Consider the following 17,014-nt stretch of genomic DNA (forward strand, 5'->3'; position numbering starts at 1 on the left):
CTCTTTGTTTGGCTAGAAATAAGATGTTTGTGTGCTCTTATATACAAGTCCTAGCTAGCTATGTAATTAATTATTATGTACTCCGTATGTAGTAGGCGGAGTAGTATATGTAAATTCTTTCTTGCCATGTGACGTGTGGCAAAATAATTATATGTACTCTTTCTATTTCTAAATAAATAGTCGCAATAGTTTGACTTAATGTACTTGTATTAATTTTTAATAACATTTTTTACTAGTTTTAAATTATTGTGCAATATATAAATATATTGTTGGAATAATAATCAAGAATTAGATGCATACATTAATATTAGTAATACTATTTTTCAAATGTAAATTAGTATAGTACTTCATAAATTACAAATAATTTATGCAAGTATGTAATAGTACTGTAGTAGTAGTCAAATTATTGTGTATTAATACATGTATAAGACTATTGATCAAACTGTTTAAGCATTTAGCGGGAATAAAAAATGGAGTAATACTTGTAATTATAATGAATTCAGCCGATATTAATTATATACAAATTATTAATATACAATGATTCATTGATATGATGATAATTGAACTTTAAATCCTATAACAAAATTGAAAGAATGATGGCATTTGACCATCCAGACCACTAGATCAGCCTTGATTCTCTTTTATATTTTTTGATATTTGTATATATTAAAATTCTCATATACGTCCGTATACATACGTGTCCATAATAGTATATGTAGTAAGCTCCAAGAGGCTGTTTAAATTAACAATTTATAGTTTTGAGTTTTGACAGCTACTAACTATTAAGTAGGTCAATCAAGCCTTTCAAAGAAAACCAAAATATAGCTCGCTCTTACCCATGCAGCAATGCGTGACATGCATGTGGGACTGTGGGTAGTATTATATACGATGCTCATTCAACAACTACAAAGGAATACGGAGTAGTAAATACGGACTATGAAATACAAGTATATTTTCATTACATGGTAGTTGACTCAAAGGTTGAAGGTAGGAACACAAATTTAAACGGGTGCTATATATTTATTTATTTTTTTTTTTTTTTTTTTTTTTTGGGGGGGGGGGGGGGAGTAATGAACCAGGACATTAGATGAATGATCGAGACTGTGCTTAATAACCCAACCAGTCAAGGATGTACCACAATTATAAATGATATGGCATATAACTAAGGTAGTTTAGTTCGTTTGCTTAAATAAATAAGTCAAAACATTACTTTAACTGTTCAATGTATGTTAGTTGTATTATGAATAATTTGATATATGCATGTCTCTGTGCATGTTAGTTTATCTAAATTGAAGTCAATTAAGTTGTTATAGCCTTAGCACACAATGGCATTAAGCCATCAACATATTAAGTTTAAATCAAGCATCTCGACCTTCCTCGGGTAAATATGAAGATACACTTAAGAATTGAAAGAGCAAAATAAGATCAGAAGAGTCAAAGAACTAAATATTCTTTAATTAATTAACTTAGTGCATATAATTAATTACAATCAATAAAAATGTCGTTGTACTTTAGTACTGCAGTCTTTGAATTCCAAAATGTGTTCTCACTGATCAACTAACCCTAGCAAGAGGCTAGTATTGTATTATTACACTTAGCCTAATTAAGCTTTCAATTAAAATGTAATATTAAATTGTTATATAACAAAATGAGATATTAAGACGAAGTAGTTGAGCATTTTATAAATATACAATCTTGTTTTTAGAATATAACTTATGATGTCTATTGTCTAATGAAAGAAAGGACAAAGAATAAGTCAATAACACATTTGAATATTCCTTGAAGATAGCCAATAATCTGGGGTTGACCAATTTTCTAATCTTTCTGTCAAGTTATATCACTTTTTGTGAATGTATACATTAAGAAGACAAGAAGAGTAATTCTCTAATTTATTGAGTGTTGACTCAACCCCTAACTGTTTCTTAATTACTTGTACATACATAGTGAAATTACACATAGTTGGACCCTAAGTTCGTTGCATGAAAACGGAAACAAAATATGGAAACATGAAATGATCAAGTAACACAATTTTTTTTTTTTTTTTTTATTAGGGCAGCTAACGCATGATAGTTTAATTTAGTTAGCTAGCTAGTGTGGGAAGTTCTACTTTAATTTAGTTTGTTGTTAGTAGCTCTAATGAGGCAAAATATGTGAACAAATATGTTAGGGGTATAAATGTCCACAAACACAATTTTTAAAAAGTTCCCCCCAAAAAAAATAGCATTAATGACCAATGAAAGCAATTATGTAAACAAATATGTTAGAAGCATAATCGTCTCAATCTATCGGCATATTTTTAAAATAGGATAAATACACATATAAATATTTTTAGGGGTATAATAGTCTCAATACTATTTATAAAATTTTAATCCTACTTATTAAAAAGTAGGGATAAAAAATACAAAGAATTTAAAATTAATATAAAACTCACTCTAAGGCCCTGTTCTCTTCACCTTAAAAAAATAAGTTCAGTTCAGTAAAAATAAGTTCGTTTCAGTAAAATTAATTTCAGATCAGTAAAAATAATTTCAGTTCAATAAATTTAAGTTCAATTAAGTAAAATTCAATTTTCTTAAAGAATAATTATAATAGAAAATCGGTAAAAATAATTTCAGTTCAGCAAAAATAATTTCAGTTCAATAAAATTAATTTAAGTTCTGTAAAAATAATTTAAGTTCAGCAAATATAATTTTATTTCGGTAAAACTAATTTCAGTTCAGCAAAAATAAGGTGAAGAGAATGGGGCCTAAATAGAATATATTATATATTGATTGTCTTGATTAATAAAAGAGAGAGACGTAGAGTGAGAACAAGGAATAAACATTTGAGCTATATTTACCAAAACCTTTAAATTTTCATGAGTTCATAATTGCACATAGTGATGGATGCACCAATTTTATTTATTTTTTTGGCTCATTTTTAGATATTTAAATGAGCAGTAAATAGCCCTCTGACACCTTAATTGCACCCAAATGTATATAAAAAAAAATCGATATTTAAGAGATTGAATATCGCATGTAAAGGATTGAATTTTTTTTTTGTGAGTGAACATTATTGCAACCAAAAAAAAAACGTCTTTGATCAGTATGTTTTTGTTGAAGTTTTGGAAACGAAAAATAGTATCAAAAACGAAAATGTTGACCCCAAAGTGGTCCAAACCCAAACAAGTTAATTTACCTAGTGCATACATGTTCCTAAATTTAGATGTCTAAAATTTTGATCATTTGGGTCATCAATTTAAAATGTGTGACGACAAAAATACTATCAGTTTATCAGATGAATATATTTATATACCAACCGACACACCATCTACAAGAAATACCACGTATAATGCAAATTGAAAAAATTTGTGTCACACATTTTAAATTGACAATAATTGCTCAATCAAATATATTACTAATGATAATGGTTAGGGTTTTAATTGACTAGGATAAAAGAGAATAAGGGTGTCAGCTTATTACAATTCAAAGTTATAGAATTACATATATACTTAATACTTCCCTAATCCCTACTAGGTTTTTTAAAACTAAATTAAGGGTTGTTATATTTAATCAAAGCGATCTTGTTATCAACCAACTTGAATGATGTCTAATTGTCTATTATACATTTATACATATAAGAATATCCGTCAGCAAGCTAGCAAGGAAATCAATAATCTAGTGTAACTGTTGTGTTAATCTTCCATGAAATAACAAGGTATTTGCATTGTTCAGTTTATTATCAAACTTAATACTAATCTTCTTTTGACAAATATATATAATATTCTTCAAAATATGAAAACGATTGAATTGAATGGCTTAATATTTGCTACGTACATAAATTATACTTTTCGTATTTTCCTTTCAGTGTTTTTTCTCTAAAGTCAACTTAATTATCATGATTTTATCATTCATGAGTCATGACAAATTGATTCGCTAATAAAAAAAAAATCAAGGGAAAAAATTAGATTGGATGATGCAATACTTGTAATAATTTTTATTAATGTCGTTAAAGATACTCCTATTATTGACGACTTGGTCAATTCATGATGAATTCTTCCCCCAAAGCATACGATAACCGAACTAGCTAGCAACTCGATTGACTTCTTTATTTATTTTGACGTACTATTAGGTATACTTGAATAAAATATACTTCGTTAAATAATAATGATCAAAGGTTAAGCAATGAAGACATCACTTAAGATAATTGATTTATTTTTAAGAGTAATAAGCTAGCAATGGTTAACCAATGCATGCTCAACCCCAAATGGAACTGGCTTAGCTTAGTCAAATGATAAGCTACATGATTGTCTTCCCTTCTTACTCCCGTATATGTGAGGTAATTTTTTTTTTTTTAATGGAAAGGTAAACAAGAAGTTAGGATAATCTTCTTTTAAAATAATACTCTAACTTATCAGAACATTAAAAAAAAAAAAATTACAATCTATAAACCTGTGAGTTAAATTGATAAAACCTTTTTGAGAGGTGATGATTTTTTTTTTTTACAATCCCACTCTACTTATTGTGATGTCTTCATATTTGTGCAGCTGTGCTGCTTGCCTACATATATAAGATTTGTATATAAGGAACTAAATATATATTCAAAGGTAATTCTGTCAAAAAAAAAAAAATCAAAGGTAATGAGCAATAATGGGTATGTTAGTTTAAGTTCTTAATCTTGTATTTTGTATGATTATAGTTGTCATTGGGCTGGGCCAGTTGTCAATGGGCTAAATTCTTTATTTAGTGATAGCATTTAAGCTTTAATGGGATAGGCTTAGTTAATACGGAGTATAAATTTCAAAATGGTAACCCATTTTCTTGAGAACCTTTTATACACACCCTAGTGTATATAGATTATAGAGTAAATGAGTAATAGAGGTAAGTACAATAAAGGTGTTTTTTTTTTTTTTCCGCTCATTTTAGATTTTAAAATCAGTAAAATAATTATCAAATAAATAAAATATATTTGGGTGTACGGTACACCTGGATGTACGATAAACCGGGTATATATATATATAAACTACATTTTCCTATCCAAACATGTATAATTTCCATTTTATTTTAATATACTTGTGTGATTTATAGATACGGAGTATGGTATATACTTTGTACGGCCGTACCTATTTAGCAGTAGATTGCAAAGATTTAACTCCGTTCAAGAATAAAAACATTTGAGTATTATTTATATGACAGTAGATTCATTTGTAGAACATATTTTCTATCGTAATTTATCATTATGTACAATGATTGGTACTTTTAATAACAATAAAAAAAGAACTACGCATTCAATAAAAGATGAAAATATTACTTTAAATAACATGTTATGGAATTTGTACTTACTTTTCATAATCCATTAAATTTGCAAGTTTTGTAAACACGGGTTTACCATTATACAACTCCATGATTTTCAACCTAGATGAACTAGAAACTAATGGGAAAGTGTAAAATAATTAAATTAAAATAATAGCCTTAACAATTATATTTTACAAATACTCTTCAATTATATTTTACAAACAATACTTAATAATGATAAATAGAATAACACATTTTCTAAACAAAATAATCAATATTTACAAAAAAAAAATTAAAAAGAGCTTAAGAGGGAAATTCCCTACAAAAATAACTCCAATTGTATAGAGTATTAGCAATCTTTATCAAAATATATTTTCATTTTCAAAAACACAATTGTTATAATATACTATTAAATCAATTTAGGATTTAAAATTCAAATTACACATCTGAGTATTAAAATCATGAAGATTTCATATTAAATACGGAGTATCAATTAGTCAACTTACCAAGTATATTGAAGATATTGGATAGACCATGAATCTTTGTTTTACCATTTTCATCAATATCCAAATTGATAGCATCCTTCGAAATTCAAAAAAGTTACTCTATAAGACCATAGTATAGTAACACGAGTAGGAGTAACACCAATAATTTATTCGTGGCAACATTTTAGAGCAAGACTTCCTTTGTACACCAATCGACCGTTTCTTTCTTCCCTCTTCCAAACTTGAAAAACCTCTCTTTTTCTCTTTTCTGATGACTGCTATAAACCCAGTTTTACCATTTTTGGTAAGAAATCAGAACACCATTTTCCCAGAAAAAAACCCAGAAGAAGAAGAAGACGAAGAAGAAGAAGGAGGAGAGAGAAAGAGAACAATGTTCTACTCACAGTGTCTTCTATCAAGTAAAGGACCATTGGGTGCTATTTGGGTTGCTGGCTATTTCTTCAAACGCCTCAAAAAACGTCAAGTTACTGACACTGATATTATCTCTTCTGTTGGTTTGTGTTCTCTCTATTTTCATTTGTTATTATGATTTATTGGTTTTGTTTTGTGTTAAGTTTTTGGTTTTGTCGGAAATTGATTTGAATTTTATGGTGTTTGTTTGATTGTAAAGTGTTCTGCATTTTTGTGATGTTGTTTTAGGGTTTGACTTTGAAAGTTTAGAGATTTAGTGAGCATTTTTTTGCCCAATTTTTTGATTTATTTTTATGTTAAATTGTTGGTCATTTTTTGTCAAATTGTTGAAATGGGGGGGAAAAATGTCATCTGGGTATGTTTAATTTTCTCTCATTGTTGCTCATTTGGGTGTCATTTTCCTGAAAATTGATTCATTGTGGTGATTATATCTGTTTGTGAGATTTTTGTTGGCGGTTTTTGTGAGGATTTTTAATTTGCTAAAATTTCATAATTTTAACAAATAAAGATCCCCTCTTTGTTATTTTTTGAGAAATTAATGCGTAATAGTGTTGAAATGGGAAATAATCTTGCTTTTGCTTCATTTGAGGGTTAAATTGGGCGAAAATTTCATGTGGGTTTTATATCAGAAATGTTTTTACTCTACCAGTTAATGCTGTTTCAAAAAATGATTAGTGTACGATCCTGTTAAGTAGGTTGAAGTGTCTTTTTTTTATTTATTATTATTTTTTTATTTTTTAGGTTCTGTGATACAGATTTTGAAACTGAATTGAGAATGAAGCACTTTCTTCGTGTGGTATCTACCGTTAGCATTGTCTTTACTTCGTTGTGTCAGATCTCTATAATTTAACCTGCCTTCCTTTGAGGATTTCCATTGCTTTGGTGTTTGCTGATTTATGTTTAAGTGTATATGTTTGAATGAAAGACACTGTTGGGATGAAATGAAGAGTGAGGAACATAATCATGTTGGCTGATCTGCTCTCCGTGTTATGAGTTATGAATTCAATTACTTGTATTAGCTTTGCTGAGTTGTATTCGAAGTTGGCTCTAATATCTGCTTGCTGCTGAACTTAATTACCTTGCCATTGGCATTAAGCTGTCATTTATTTATTCTTGTTCATCTAGGTTTCCCAGTGATTTGGTGAATGGATGGTTTTCTGGCCAAATTGCCTGTTAAGGTCATGATAGTGCTCCTAGTAGTTTTTAGGTACTACTGTTTTTACACTAAACATCCTTTTGCCACATCTTAAGGGTGAGGCCGATGAAATTGTTGTTATGCTATACCATTTTGATGAAGTGAGAGTCACTTTCTTCATTTTCATTTAAATGGGTGAATAGTTTTGTTGTTTTTGTTGTAACCATACCATGGCGATCATACAGCTATAGTAAAGGTATTCGGGACTAACAGGACAAATTTTTTTCTAGATTTTTATGGTAGATTATCTTGATTGAAGTGGACTTTATAGGCTATCTGCAGTTCAACTGATTTGTTTTTACCTAATCTGATTTGGAATCTTCTTATCTGATACTTCGTATAATTTTCGGATTTGCTTAAACTTTAATACCCACCTGTCCTAAACATTGAAAGGGGCTTACTTGTAATATACTGCGTAAGAAATGTGTTGCATAATTAGTTAATTATATGAAGTGACTTGTTGAGGTTCAGTGATTGTTAGGCGAAGGTTCAAATTCCATTAACAACATACTTACCTTTTTTTAATTCAAACGGCAATTAAGGTGCATAAAGGCGCAATACACGGTTTTTGAAGAGTAATAAAATACTTTTTTTTAACGCAATACACACTTTTCAAGGAGTAATAAATACACATTGATAAGATGAATCTAAGGGTTAATTGCACAGGCCTCCGTAATGATTGGGACAACCCTAAGAATCATCAAATGAGATGTCATTAGCTTCATGTTAATGTTAAATTGTAACTTTATATAGTAGTATGAAATTTTCATACTTCTTTCGTTCCAAATTAGATGACATTGTTTGATTTTGTACACTATTCATATAACTTGCTTTGACTTTGTTTTGTGATTTCATGTTGAGAAAAAGTATACTCATGTGGGATCTTGTTAGATTCGTTTCAACATCTATTTTTTACATATCAAATTTTTATAATTTTTGCTTATAATGTAATCAAGGATATTTGCATTAGAAAGTATGGATTGGTAAACATGTCTAAATGAAATGTGTTATGTAATATGAAATGGAGGAAGTAAGTTTTTATTACATAATTAAAAATATTCAGCGATATGTTTTAAAATAAATAAATAAATAAAATCTAGGAATAAGTAAATGCAAATGCAAAGATTTACTTGAATTTATTTAATCTAATCATCTCTGTATTAAGCAAATAAATGCTTAAATTAGCTGAACTGAACATAGCCATATTTGTTGTATATTACACCATTCATTTTCTCAGAGTATATTAAGTGATTGGAACGCAGCACCATCTTGTTCAAATTATGGGCTGTCTGCTTGGTTACTTTTGAAGTTATTTGCGTGCATGATGTTTCCTTGAGATTGATTTACAAGCAGCTATGCTTTTGGGTGTTTATTGTGAAATGCTCAGCTTCTATATAGCGTCAAATATATATCCCACATTGAGGTTCATGGAGACTGGAAAGGGGTGAAATTGGATTTTCTTACTAGGCACTTAACCTTTATTGCTTTGACCCAAGCTTAATTTGTGGAGTTTGAGTTGAATTCAATCAATCAATCCATTATAATTTTGGTTGATTTGCATCATTGTCACAAACCTCTTCTGTGTATGGTCGTGGTGATATTTTCTTTAGTCTACTTCAAGAAGTCCTCTCATTTTATTGTATGCACTTCTTGGTATGACACGTAGTGGATAAATTTTTTACCATCTTTGTTTTGCCTTATGTTTCTTATTGTCTTATTTATGACAGATAAAGTTCTTCGAGAAGGATTGCCATCTGTTACATACAGGATTTTGGCTTATCTTCTCCTTGGCGTCGTGAGAATCTATTCCAAGAAAGTCGAATATTTATTTAATGACTGTCACGAAACTGTTTCCTATATCAATAGATTCTCTGTTGGCAAAAAGGTAGTTTCCTTTAGAGATATTGTGCGATCTTCTCCTTCCATTACCCTGCCGGAGCGGTATGAACTTGATACTTTTCAACTGGAGGTTGCAGATTGTGCAAGCAAGTGAGTATAACATTCAGATTAAGATTTTTCATTTTAAAAAAAAGTTTATGCTCTCTTTCACTCATTCTTTCTACAAATTATGATTTGATTGATTAAATACACAGGTGCAATATTGCACGAAATGAAGATATTAGTATCAAAGGTACCATTGTTCTCCCAAAGATATTTGATTTTTTAGTTTTCCTTGGTATTATAATTTTTTTTTTTTCTTTCTGTAAAGTTGGTGCAGGGAAAGATGTTTTTTCTCAATACTCTTTAGATAAGGTAATCTTTCTTTTTTGTACCTTAAGTAAGTATTCTGAAGTTACTAGATCCATTTACATCTATTTTTAGAGGAATTTTTCTTTTAGTGAAAAATTTTATCAGCTTCCATCAGATTTTCTGAGTAGTCAATATGACTGAAGTTATAGTCATATTAAGAGGCTGGGAATCTTTTGAAGGCTAAACAGCTAAATTATATTTGGATATTTTCAACCCTCAAGTTGATGTATCGGTAACATTTGGATTGTTGAAAGATGAATCACATATAAAGATGTAATCAGCACTCATCTCATGTGTAAAAAGTATTAATTAACCACAAGTAGTCAGTCAAACTAAAATTGTGGTGTTTGCTGTGCTCTTTCTGATATTCGGTATTACTTAATTCATCCTACCTAAATTAGAGATCATCCAAATCATTTATAAATCACCCAATCAAAGTCTTAATCTCATAAGTGGGATCGCCTACATGAACCAAAAGTGAGTATTCCGTATAGTCATGTGCAAAAATCTTCCTCCTCCATCCCCCGCAATCAAATACCTCGTCCTCATGCAAATCCATTTGCTTCATATCCTTCCTGACTTCTTCCAACCAAGTCATTTTCGGTCTCCCTCTACCTCGTTGAAGCTATCCATGAACCCACTCTTCGTCCCGGTGTACCCTAGGGTCTCCGTCTTACATGCCCGAACCAACACAGGCAATTTTCCCTGATTTGTCTGTAATGCCTGCAACTCCCACTTTCTTGCGAATAGCTGTCCTTTATTTGCTATGGGTGACTGGAGCATCTTTGTACTTAAAATCACTCAATGTGGCTTATAACTTCTTGGTTTTGTAGCATATTTTGCTCTGTAAGGCTTTTTGAGGGTGACAATGTCATTGTTATGCAACTTTGCAGCTACAATTTGAAGAGGGTTCCACTCTCTGGGAAGATCTGAGTGATGCTCAGATAATCACAAGGGGTCACTATGCAACAGGAAACTTGGTCGTTCACTCAAACACCTGATAAATTAGCCTTTGCACGAGAAACATCTGGCCATACTCATACTCCTGATAAGTATGAAAACTGAAGTCTAATTTGCGGCATTGATGTTCTAAAATTTAGATTTGTTGGGCTTTACTCTGTTAATTCTTGAGTGTAATACACATTCTTTGCTTTTGATTCAAAGTGTTTTCACCTCATCGGATGGAATTTAATGGTACTAGCTCTCCAAACCTCTTAAAGGACTTTAAAACAAGCAAGGAGAAGCTTCGAGAGTTAAGATTTACTGAAGAAGAGGGCGTGGACTTTGAATTGGATGTTGAACTTCTCAATATGATAAATGAATATCAAGCACAAACTACTGATAATATGGATGTGGATGCCCTAAAGAAAGATCTAATAGAGAATCAAGATCACGTTATATTAAAAGAGAAGGAAGTGCCGTCTTCCACAGAGAAGACCCGTGATTCAGAAGTTGCATATGCTGGAGGTGCATTTAATATCACAATATCTATTTGATCATTACCTATGAACTGCATTCATTTTCTTATGCTTGAAGCTTCTGTTATCAGTTTTTTTTTTTTTTTTTTTTTTTTTTTTTTTTTTTGGGGGGGGGGGGGGGAGGGGGTGGGGGTGGGGGGTTTGACTTATTTAAGATCACTAAGGTGTTTGGTTGATGCAGTTACTGCTACTCCTGAGTTTATGGTCGTGCCCACTCCTGCTAAGAAGGAGAAGATTGAACGACCTTGCAAAAGAAAATGCGTGTATGATGAAATTACAATGTTGGATAATGAGTAAGTTAACAGCTTCCACATAATTTTTATGGAAACAATATAAATTTTGGGTATTGCTTGGGATTTGGCTGGGACTTTAACCTGATGTATTAATTCCTGTCTTGATTATTCGATTATGGAACATTGTTCTTTAAAGGCTTATACTGATGATGGGCAACTAAAGATATATGCAAACATTAAGACATCTAGAGTTTGAAATTTTCATGTACTCAGACATTTGGCAATGATCTGATAATTGGCAGGATAATGAAGCGGGTCATTAAGGGCGCAAGTGGCTTGGTATGTAAGAAAAGGAAAGCTCCTCATACAGTCATCGATTTGTGGAGGCTTCATCATATTTCAGCCCTTCCAAACAGTTTTTTGGAGCCTTTGATACCCTGTAAGTATATTTTAATATGCTCACATTTGTATTATAATTATCATTTGTGTTGTGATAGAGTAGTAATCCATAACTCACAGGGGATGCTTTAGAGCTGGAAGTCATCTGCCGTGAAGTAACAAAAGCAAGAACTGAACCATCTACAAGTCATGCAGTCGAACCCATTGAAATTACCCAACCTCCAGTAAAGCAGCAGGATGCTGCAACTTCAAGTGCCCCCACTGACAGTCGATCAACAATCGCTCCAGGAACTCCAATTCAGTGTCCAAATTCTGCCAGGGTATTTGGAAGCTTCAGGGGTGCAGATTCAGATGGGGAAGGTGCTCATTCGTATGAGAATAGAAGGTTGGAAATGTCTGTGTACGATGCAGCGGAAGACAGTTGTGGTCCTAGTCTGGTGGCTGAGGTAGACCTCTTACCACAATTTATGTTAATTTTGTTGACTTTATTGGACTAGCAAGATGGTTTATTGATAAACTGAGTGGGGCAGAGTAGTTTACAAATCTAAAAGGCTAATTTATTCATTGGATGTGTCATTTCTTCAAGGAATTGCTAATGAGTAAGATGTCATTGGACAAGTAGTTTTCTAAAAAAAATATATTAATTGAAAACCTGGTATGAAGATTGAGGATTGCAAAGTGTCTTAGTTTGCTCAAAAGGGGTGAATGTTCATGTAAACATTTTGAAGCTAATTTCTAAGCCTACTCCTTGATGCTAATTACATTGGCCATTTGTGCTGTTCCATAACATCTAACCTTTAACCCTGGGTAACTGAAAGTCGGAAACTTGTTAAACGATTTAGGAGTCAAACTGTCAAATAAACAGGAATAGTGCTAGGAATTGAAGTATGTTGTATAAGACATCTAGGTATGTCTGGAGAAGAGGCAAATGAACCTTAGTTGGCAGAGGAATTTTGATTTCACAAGAAGCTAAGATGACTTCTAGTATATTCATTGTTTCATGTATTTATTTTTTTATCTTGATTCATTCCTGGGCTGCCTCTAAGGTCGTGGTTTGTCCGTAAGTACATCAATCATGGAACGCGTGAACCTGGCTTATCTCATTATGGCTGTTATTTCTTTGATTTGATATGTTCTCATTATCTCTGCTGCTCTGTACTAATGGCGATTTGCTGCTGACTCTTCTTTTGTGAATTATGTATGTAGATGAATGAAAATGAAGGAGATAGTCAAGAACTCCATAGGAACAAGAGTAAGCTCATTTCCTACTTTACATGCTAGTATTGGTTATATTACGTATAATTTAATTTTCACAGCAACAGCGATAACAATGTTGTAGTCCCAAAAGTTAAATATTTAATCTTCTTTTTCATGTCTTAGTTTCTGTTTACAATAACTAAAGCTTTTGTTTTGTGCTTGCAGATGGAGAATTGTCTGCTAGAACCAGGTAATAACAAATGGAGATTAATATTTGTATCAATTCCTTATTTTTATGAAAATTTCTTAACGTTTTTTGTTTTAAATTTATTTCAGAACTGTGGCGAGATACCTGCGTCGAGTAATCCAAAGAAAGAAGCAGGAAGGTGTACAAGGCATTACACTGCTACCCATTGTTAAACATAAAACCAAGAGGGAAAATGCATTGCTTTTTTTCGAAATACTGGTGAGTACTAAAAAGGCAGTAGTTTTGGGGAAAAAATTGATGAGAGCCCATGTAAAATTTGTTACACAATTCAGCTTCTGTGCAATTTTATTCCTCTGTGTATATATTACTATGTATTAAGATTTGCTAATTTCATGACCTTGTATGGTGATTTTTGATATTTCAGGCGTTGAAAACTGGTGGACTCTTAAATGTAGTGCAAGAGAGAGCTTTCGGAGATGTGCTTTTGCAGGAAACTCCTAAACTTGAAGAAGCTCTGAAGAAGTGCTAATGACAATAGTGTGCCTAATAGAACTATAGAAGTGGTAAATATGCCAGTTTTGCAGGAACTACAGTAGATTAGTGAACTAGTTTCTTTGTTGCTGCCTGCAACAAACTCACCCATTTAGAGTATACTTTTCCTTTTAAAAAAAAAAAAAATTAATTATTAGGTTTTATTAGGTTATGTAAATATTTAGAAATTTAAATTAGCCTTATTTTTATTTACTGATCATGCATATGCAGAATTGATTTATTCTGAAACGAAAAGTGTTCTGATCTACTGGTTTTCTACTACCAGTTTGTTCTGGTATATTGCTTTGAAAAGCTTATGTTAAGTAATCTGTGAAATCACGGAGAGCAAAATTAGCACTCTAATTATACATAAAGATTTGCAAATTTAACATCAAACACAGCTCAAACAAACGTGAAACATGATTTTAATTTATTGTTCAGTGTGAAGTGTTAATGAGCGTCTTCTTCCTCGCAGAATTTTGTGTACTCCTTAGAATCCATCAGGCTTTCCAACTCTGCTGGGTTACTTGGCTTCACTTTGATCATCCATCCATCCTCATATGGACTCGAGTTAATCTGCAACATCAAACCATCTTATAAATAACTACACAATGGAGCAACATTCATGATAACTGCATGTGGTAAATAATAGGTCTGCAGCTGATCTGATATCTGATTACTTGAACCAGATTCGAGTTGTCCTAAACTTTATAACTCAGTTTTTTTCCTTATAATTGATTGAACTTTACAACATTCTAAACTATTAATGTACCCTAATATGACCATACACGAACTAACATAAAAACAACACAAATCGGAACAAACAATTCCTCTGCCATTTCAACTTCAAGTTGAGTAATATAAACATGTTACACAACATGAAGGGAAAGACTTACCAGACCAGGAGTCTCTAAAACCTTGGAGTTAACTTCAACAATTTCACCAGAAATGGGAGAATTAACATCACTGGTTGCTTTCACACTCTCCACCGATGCAAACGCCTTTCCGGCAGTTACATCAGCTCCTCCTTCTGGTAGCTCTGCAAACACCACATCCCCAAGATGGTGCTGACCATATATATAGTATATATGGACACCCCCACCACAAAATTTTTAATTCTTATATAAACCCAGAGTTGGTAATACTAATCATGCATTACATATATACATACATTTGTTTTCTTTGCTAATTTTTAGCAAGTAATCTATCTATCTATAAAAATTAAAATAATGAACCTGAGCATGATCAGTAACGCCAATGGTGGCCACTGAACCTTCATGTTTCACCCATTCATGTGATGATGCATACTTCAATCCATCCAAAACTGCAAAACCATTTTACAGTACAATAATTACCGACTAATATTCCACATTAAACATTTTAGTTGTTGATAGAGTATAAAACATAATCCTGAACCTCAACCATTAGCTTAAGCTTTTAGTTGAGATACTCCTTTAACATTTCTCTTATGCCGATTGTTAGTGGACCAACTCAACCAAAAGCTTAAGATGATAGTTGAGGCCCGGGAATATGTTTTATACTCTATCACCAATGATTTATAATAACAATAACAATAACGACAACCTCGGCGAGTTTGTACAAACATAAATCAAGAGTAAGAAAAGAATGACAACAATTAAAATGTAATACCAGTGGAAAAGCATCTAGAAAGAGAAAATGCAGGAAAAGGAAGAGCTTTAGAAGCACAAGAGAGACCAAGGGTGTTAGCAGTAGAAGAAGCCCACATTCTCAACGCCATTTTTGATTAGTAACAGGGCTAATTCTCTGTTTTTGTTTTTGGGTGTTATGTTTTTGAGAAGAAAAAAAGGTGGTGGAAAAGCTAAGGCTCTATTTCACCGTCTTTTATCATTTTTGAATGGTGGATAATGAAAGGAGGAATGCCTCATCCTCACTCACTCGTTCTTTGTCCCTCCTTTTTTTTCTATTTTCAAAAATTATAAAGATCTTTTTCAATGTCAGTTTATATTTGTGCTTTTTTTCCCACTATTCAAAAGTCAGAAAGGATATCAAGTACCACATTACCACTGAATATACAACGGCAAAACTTTGTTTTCTTCACCGAAATCTTCTTTACTTTTTATTATTATTATAATTATTATTATTATTATTAACTTATGAAAAGAAAGAGTTTGATCATAGCTCTATCCTCACGGTTATTTAGTTCAATATTTACATTTCAGATAATTAGGAGTAGATGGAGGGCTGCTAGTGAACGAAATTTTCATTACTTGGCCGGATATGCTTTTTTTAGTGTGGATTTTTTACGAAACTAAGCCTTATTAGTAAACTATTTACGACTATAGACGCGTGGCCAAACTATTTACGAAACTGAGCTTCTGAGGTAAAACGTTGCCTCGATCAGCGTTTTTCCTCATTTTTATTTATTTAATTTGTTTTGAATTATGTATTTTGTGAAATACAAAATAAAAAATAAAAAAACTGAAATACACAAAAACGCTTTTGTGTTAGGCTGTAACAGGCCTTAAAACGCTGACTGAGGCAGCGTTTCATTAATACTAGAAACACGCTGCCTCAGTCAGCAGTTTTGCCTGGTATATTCTTCCAGGCAGACGCAACGCATTCACTCTTCCTCAAAACTAAAAACTCAAGCTCACTCTTCCTCAAAGCTCTGCCGTCGCCGTCGCTGCCGCTTCCGCCGCCGCCTGCTGCCTGCCACCGTCGCCGCCGCCTACTGCTTGCTGCCGCCGCGCCTCTCCTCTTCTTTATAATCACATTTTTGGTACTTCTCACTTATTTGTTTTTAAAATTTTAAAACCTAGGTTAGTTTGATAATTATATAGTACATTGTTTTAATTTGATAATGTTGTTGATTATTCTAAGTTAGTTTGATGTAAATTGATAATTATGTTGATAATTCTAAGTTAGTTTGTTGTAATTTGATAATAGTTTAGTATAAAAGCCCTAAATTGATGTTAGTTTAGTAAGAAAGTTTATGATGAAATTGTGGAAATGTTTGGTAAAATGTTGAAAATGTTGATGAAATTGTTGATATTGTTGATGAAATTGTTGTTTTAATTTGATAAAATAGCCTACATTGTCGTTTAATTACGAAAATTATGTTATGCAGAATACGTTGGTTGTTAGTGTGAATATGTTCGTTGTGTACTTTGTTTTGGTTGTTATGTGAATTGGAACAATGATGGTTAATTATGTTTGTAGTGTGAATTTCTTGGTTGTTATTGTGCGAATTGGTGGAGATTGCATGCAATTAAGATGTGTTTTTGGTTGTTGTATAGAATATGGCTGCACAAAACGCAGCTTTGTTATGCCGATGGGGGGGGGTGAATTTGT

General features: G+C 32.1%; 3 protein-coding genes across 4 annotated transcripts; 2 read left to right on the forward strand and 1 right to left on the reverse strand.

Moving 5' to 3' along the window:
* The first annotated feature begins 5,864 nt into the window (after window positions 1–5,864).
* On the forward strand, window positions 5,865–10,652 carry LOC110730211 (sister chromatid cohesion 1 protein 2-like). Of its 2 annotated transcripts, none has more exons than XM_021909991.1 (4): window positions 5,865–6,273; window positions 9,113–9,374; window positions 9,479–9,638; window positions 10,529–10,652. In XM_021909991.1, exons 1-4 carry the CDS (start codon window positions 6,030–6,032, stop codon window positions 10,634–10,636), a joined length of 774 nt encoding a protein of 257 aa, XP_021765683.1. In that variant the 5' UTR covers window positions 5,865–6,029; the 3' UTR covers window positions 10,637–10,652. The 2 variants fall into 2 exon arrangements, with proteins under 2 accessions (XP_021765683.1, XP_021765684.1); XM_021909992.1 differs by lacking the exon at window positions 10,529–10,652 and having other exon boundaries at window positions 9,479–9,516; window positions 9,595–10,521.
* Window positions 10,595–13,828, forward strand: LOC110730210 (sister chromatid cohesion 1 protein 2-like). The gene is made up of 9 exons (XM_021909990.1): window positions 10,595–10,687; window positions 10,800–11,102; window positions 11,295–11,406; window positions 11,649–11,785; window positions 11,866–12,191; window positions 12,952–12,997; window positions 13,168–13,192; window positions 13,279–13,408; window positions 13,575–13,828. Coding segments are annotated over exons 1-9 (1,185 nt in total). The 5' UTR covers window positions 10,595–10,686; the 3' UTR covers window positions 13,680–13,828.
* A 189-nt stretch (window positions 13,829–14,017) lies between these two features.
* On the reverse strand, window positions 14,018–15,571 carry LOC110730212 (glycine cleavage system H protein, mitochondrial). The gene is made up of 4 exons (XM_021909993.1): window positions 15,332–15,571; window positions 14,917–15,005; window positions 14,578–14,748; window positions 14,018–14,257 (listed from the first exon to the last, which is right to left on the reverse strand). The coding sequence occupies exons 1-4, from the start codon at window positions 15,438–15,440 to the stop codon at window positions 14,132–14,134; spliced, it is 495 nt and encodes a 164-aa protein (XP_021765685.1). The 5' UTR covers window positions 15,441–15,571; the 3' UTR covers window positions 14,018–14,131.
* Window positions 15,572–17,014: the final 1,443 nt, after the last annotated feature.

This window comes from Chenopodium quinoa, unplaced genomic scaffold, assembly GCF_001683475.1.
Source record: "Chenopodium quinoa cultivar QQ74 unplaced genomic scaffold, ASM168347v1, whole genome shotgun sequence".
NCBI lineage: Eukaryota > Viridiplantae > Streptophyta > Magnoliopsida > Caryophyllales > Amaranthaceae > Chenopodium > Chenopodium quinoa.

What these genes read in the sequence shown, in the direction of transcription:
- LOC110730211 (XM_021909991.1), top strand. Translation starts at nt 6,030, where the DNA reads ATGACTGCTATAAACCCAGTTTTACCATTTTTGGTAAGAAATCAGAAC. An exon ending in TGATATTATCTCTTCTGTTG is followed by an intron (nt 6,274 to 9,112) that starts GTTTGTGTTCTC and finishes TATTTATGACAG; the next exon opens with ATAAAGTTCTTCGAGAAGGA. An exon ending in GTTGCAGATTGTGCAAGCAA is followed by an intron (nt 9,375 to 9,478) that starts GTGAGTATAACA and finishes TTAAATACACAG; the next exon opens with GTGCAATATTGCACGAAATG.
- LOC110730210 (XM_021909990.1), top strand. An exon ending in AGAAGTTGCATATGCTGGAG is followed by an intron (nt 11,103 to 11,294) that starts GTGCATTTAATA and finishes TGGTTGATGCAG; the next exon opens with TTACTGCTACTCCTGAGTTT. An exon ending in ATTACAATGTTGGATAATGA is followed by an intron (nt 11,407 to 11,648) that starts GTAAGTTAACAG and finishes GATAATTGGCAG; the next exon opens with GATAATGAAGCGGGTCATTA.
- LOC110730212 (XM_021909993.1), bottom strand. Translation starts at nt 15,440, where the DNA reads ATGGCGTTGAGAATGTGGGCTTCTTCTACTGCTAACACCCTTGGTCTC. An exon ending in TTCTAGATGCTTTTCCACTG is followed by an intron (nt 15,006 to 15,331) that starts GTATTACATTTT and finishes ATGGTTTTGCAG; the next exon opens with TTTTGGATGGATTGAAGTAT. An exon ending in GCGTTACTGATCATGCTCAG is followed by an intron (nt 14,749 to 14,916) that starts GTTCATTATTTT and finishes ATATATGGTCAG; the next exon opens with CACCATCTTGGGGATGTGGT.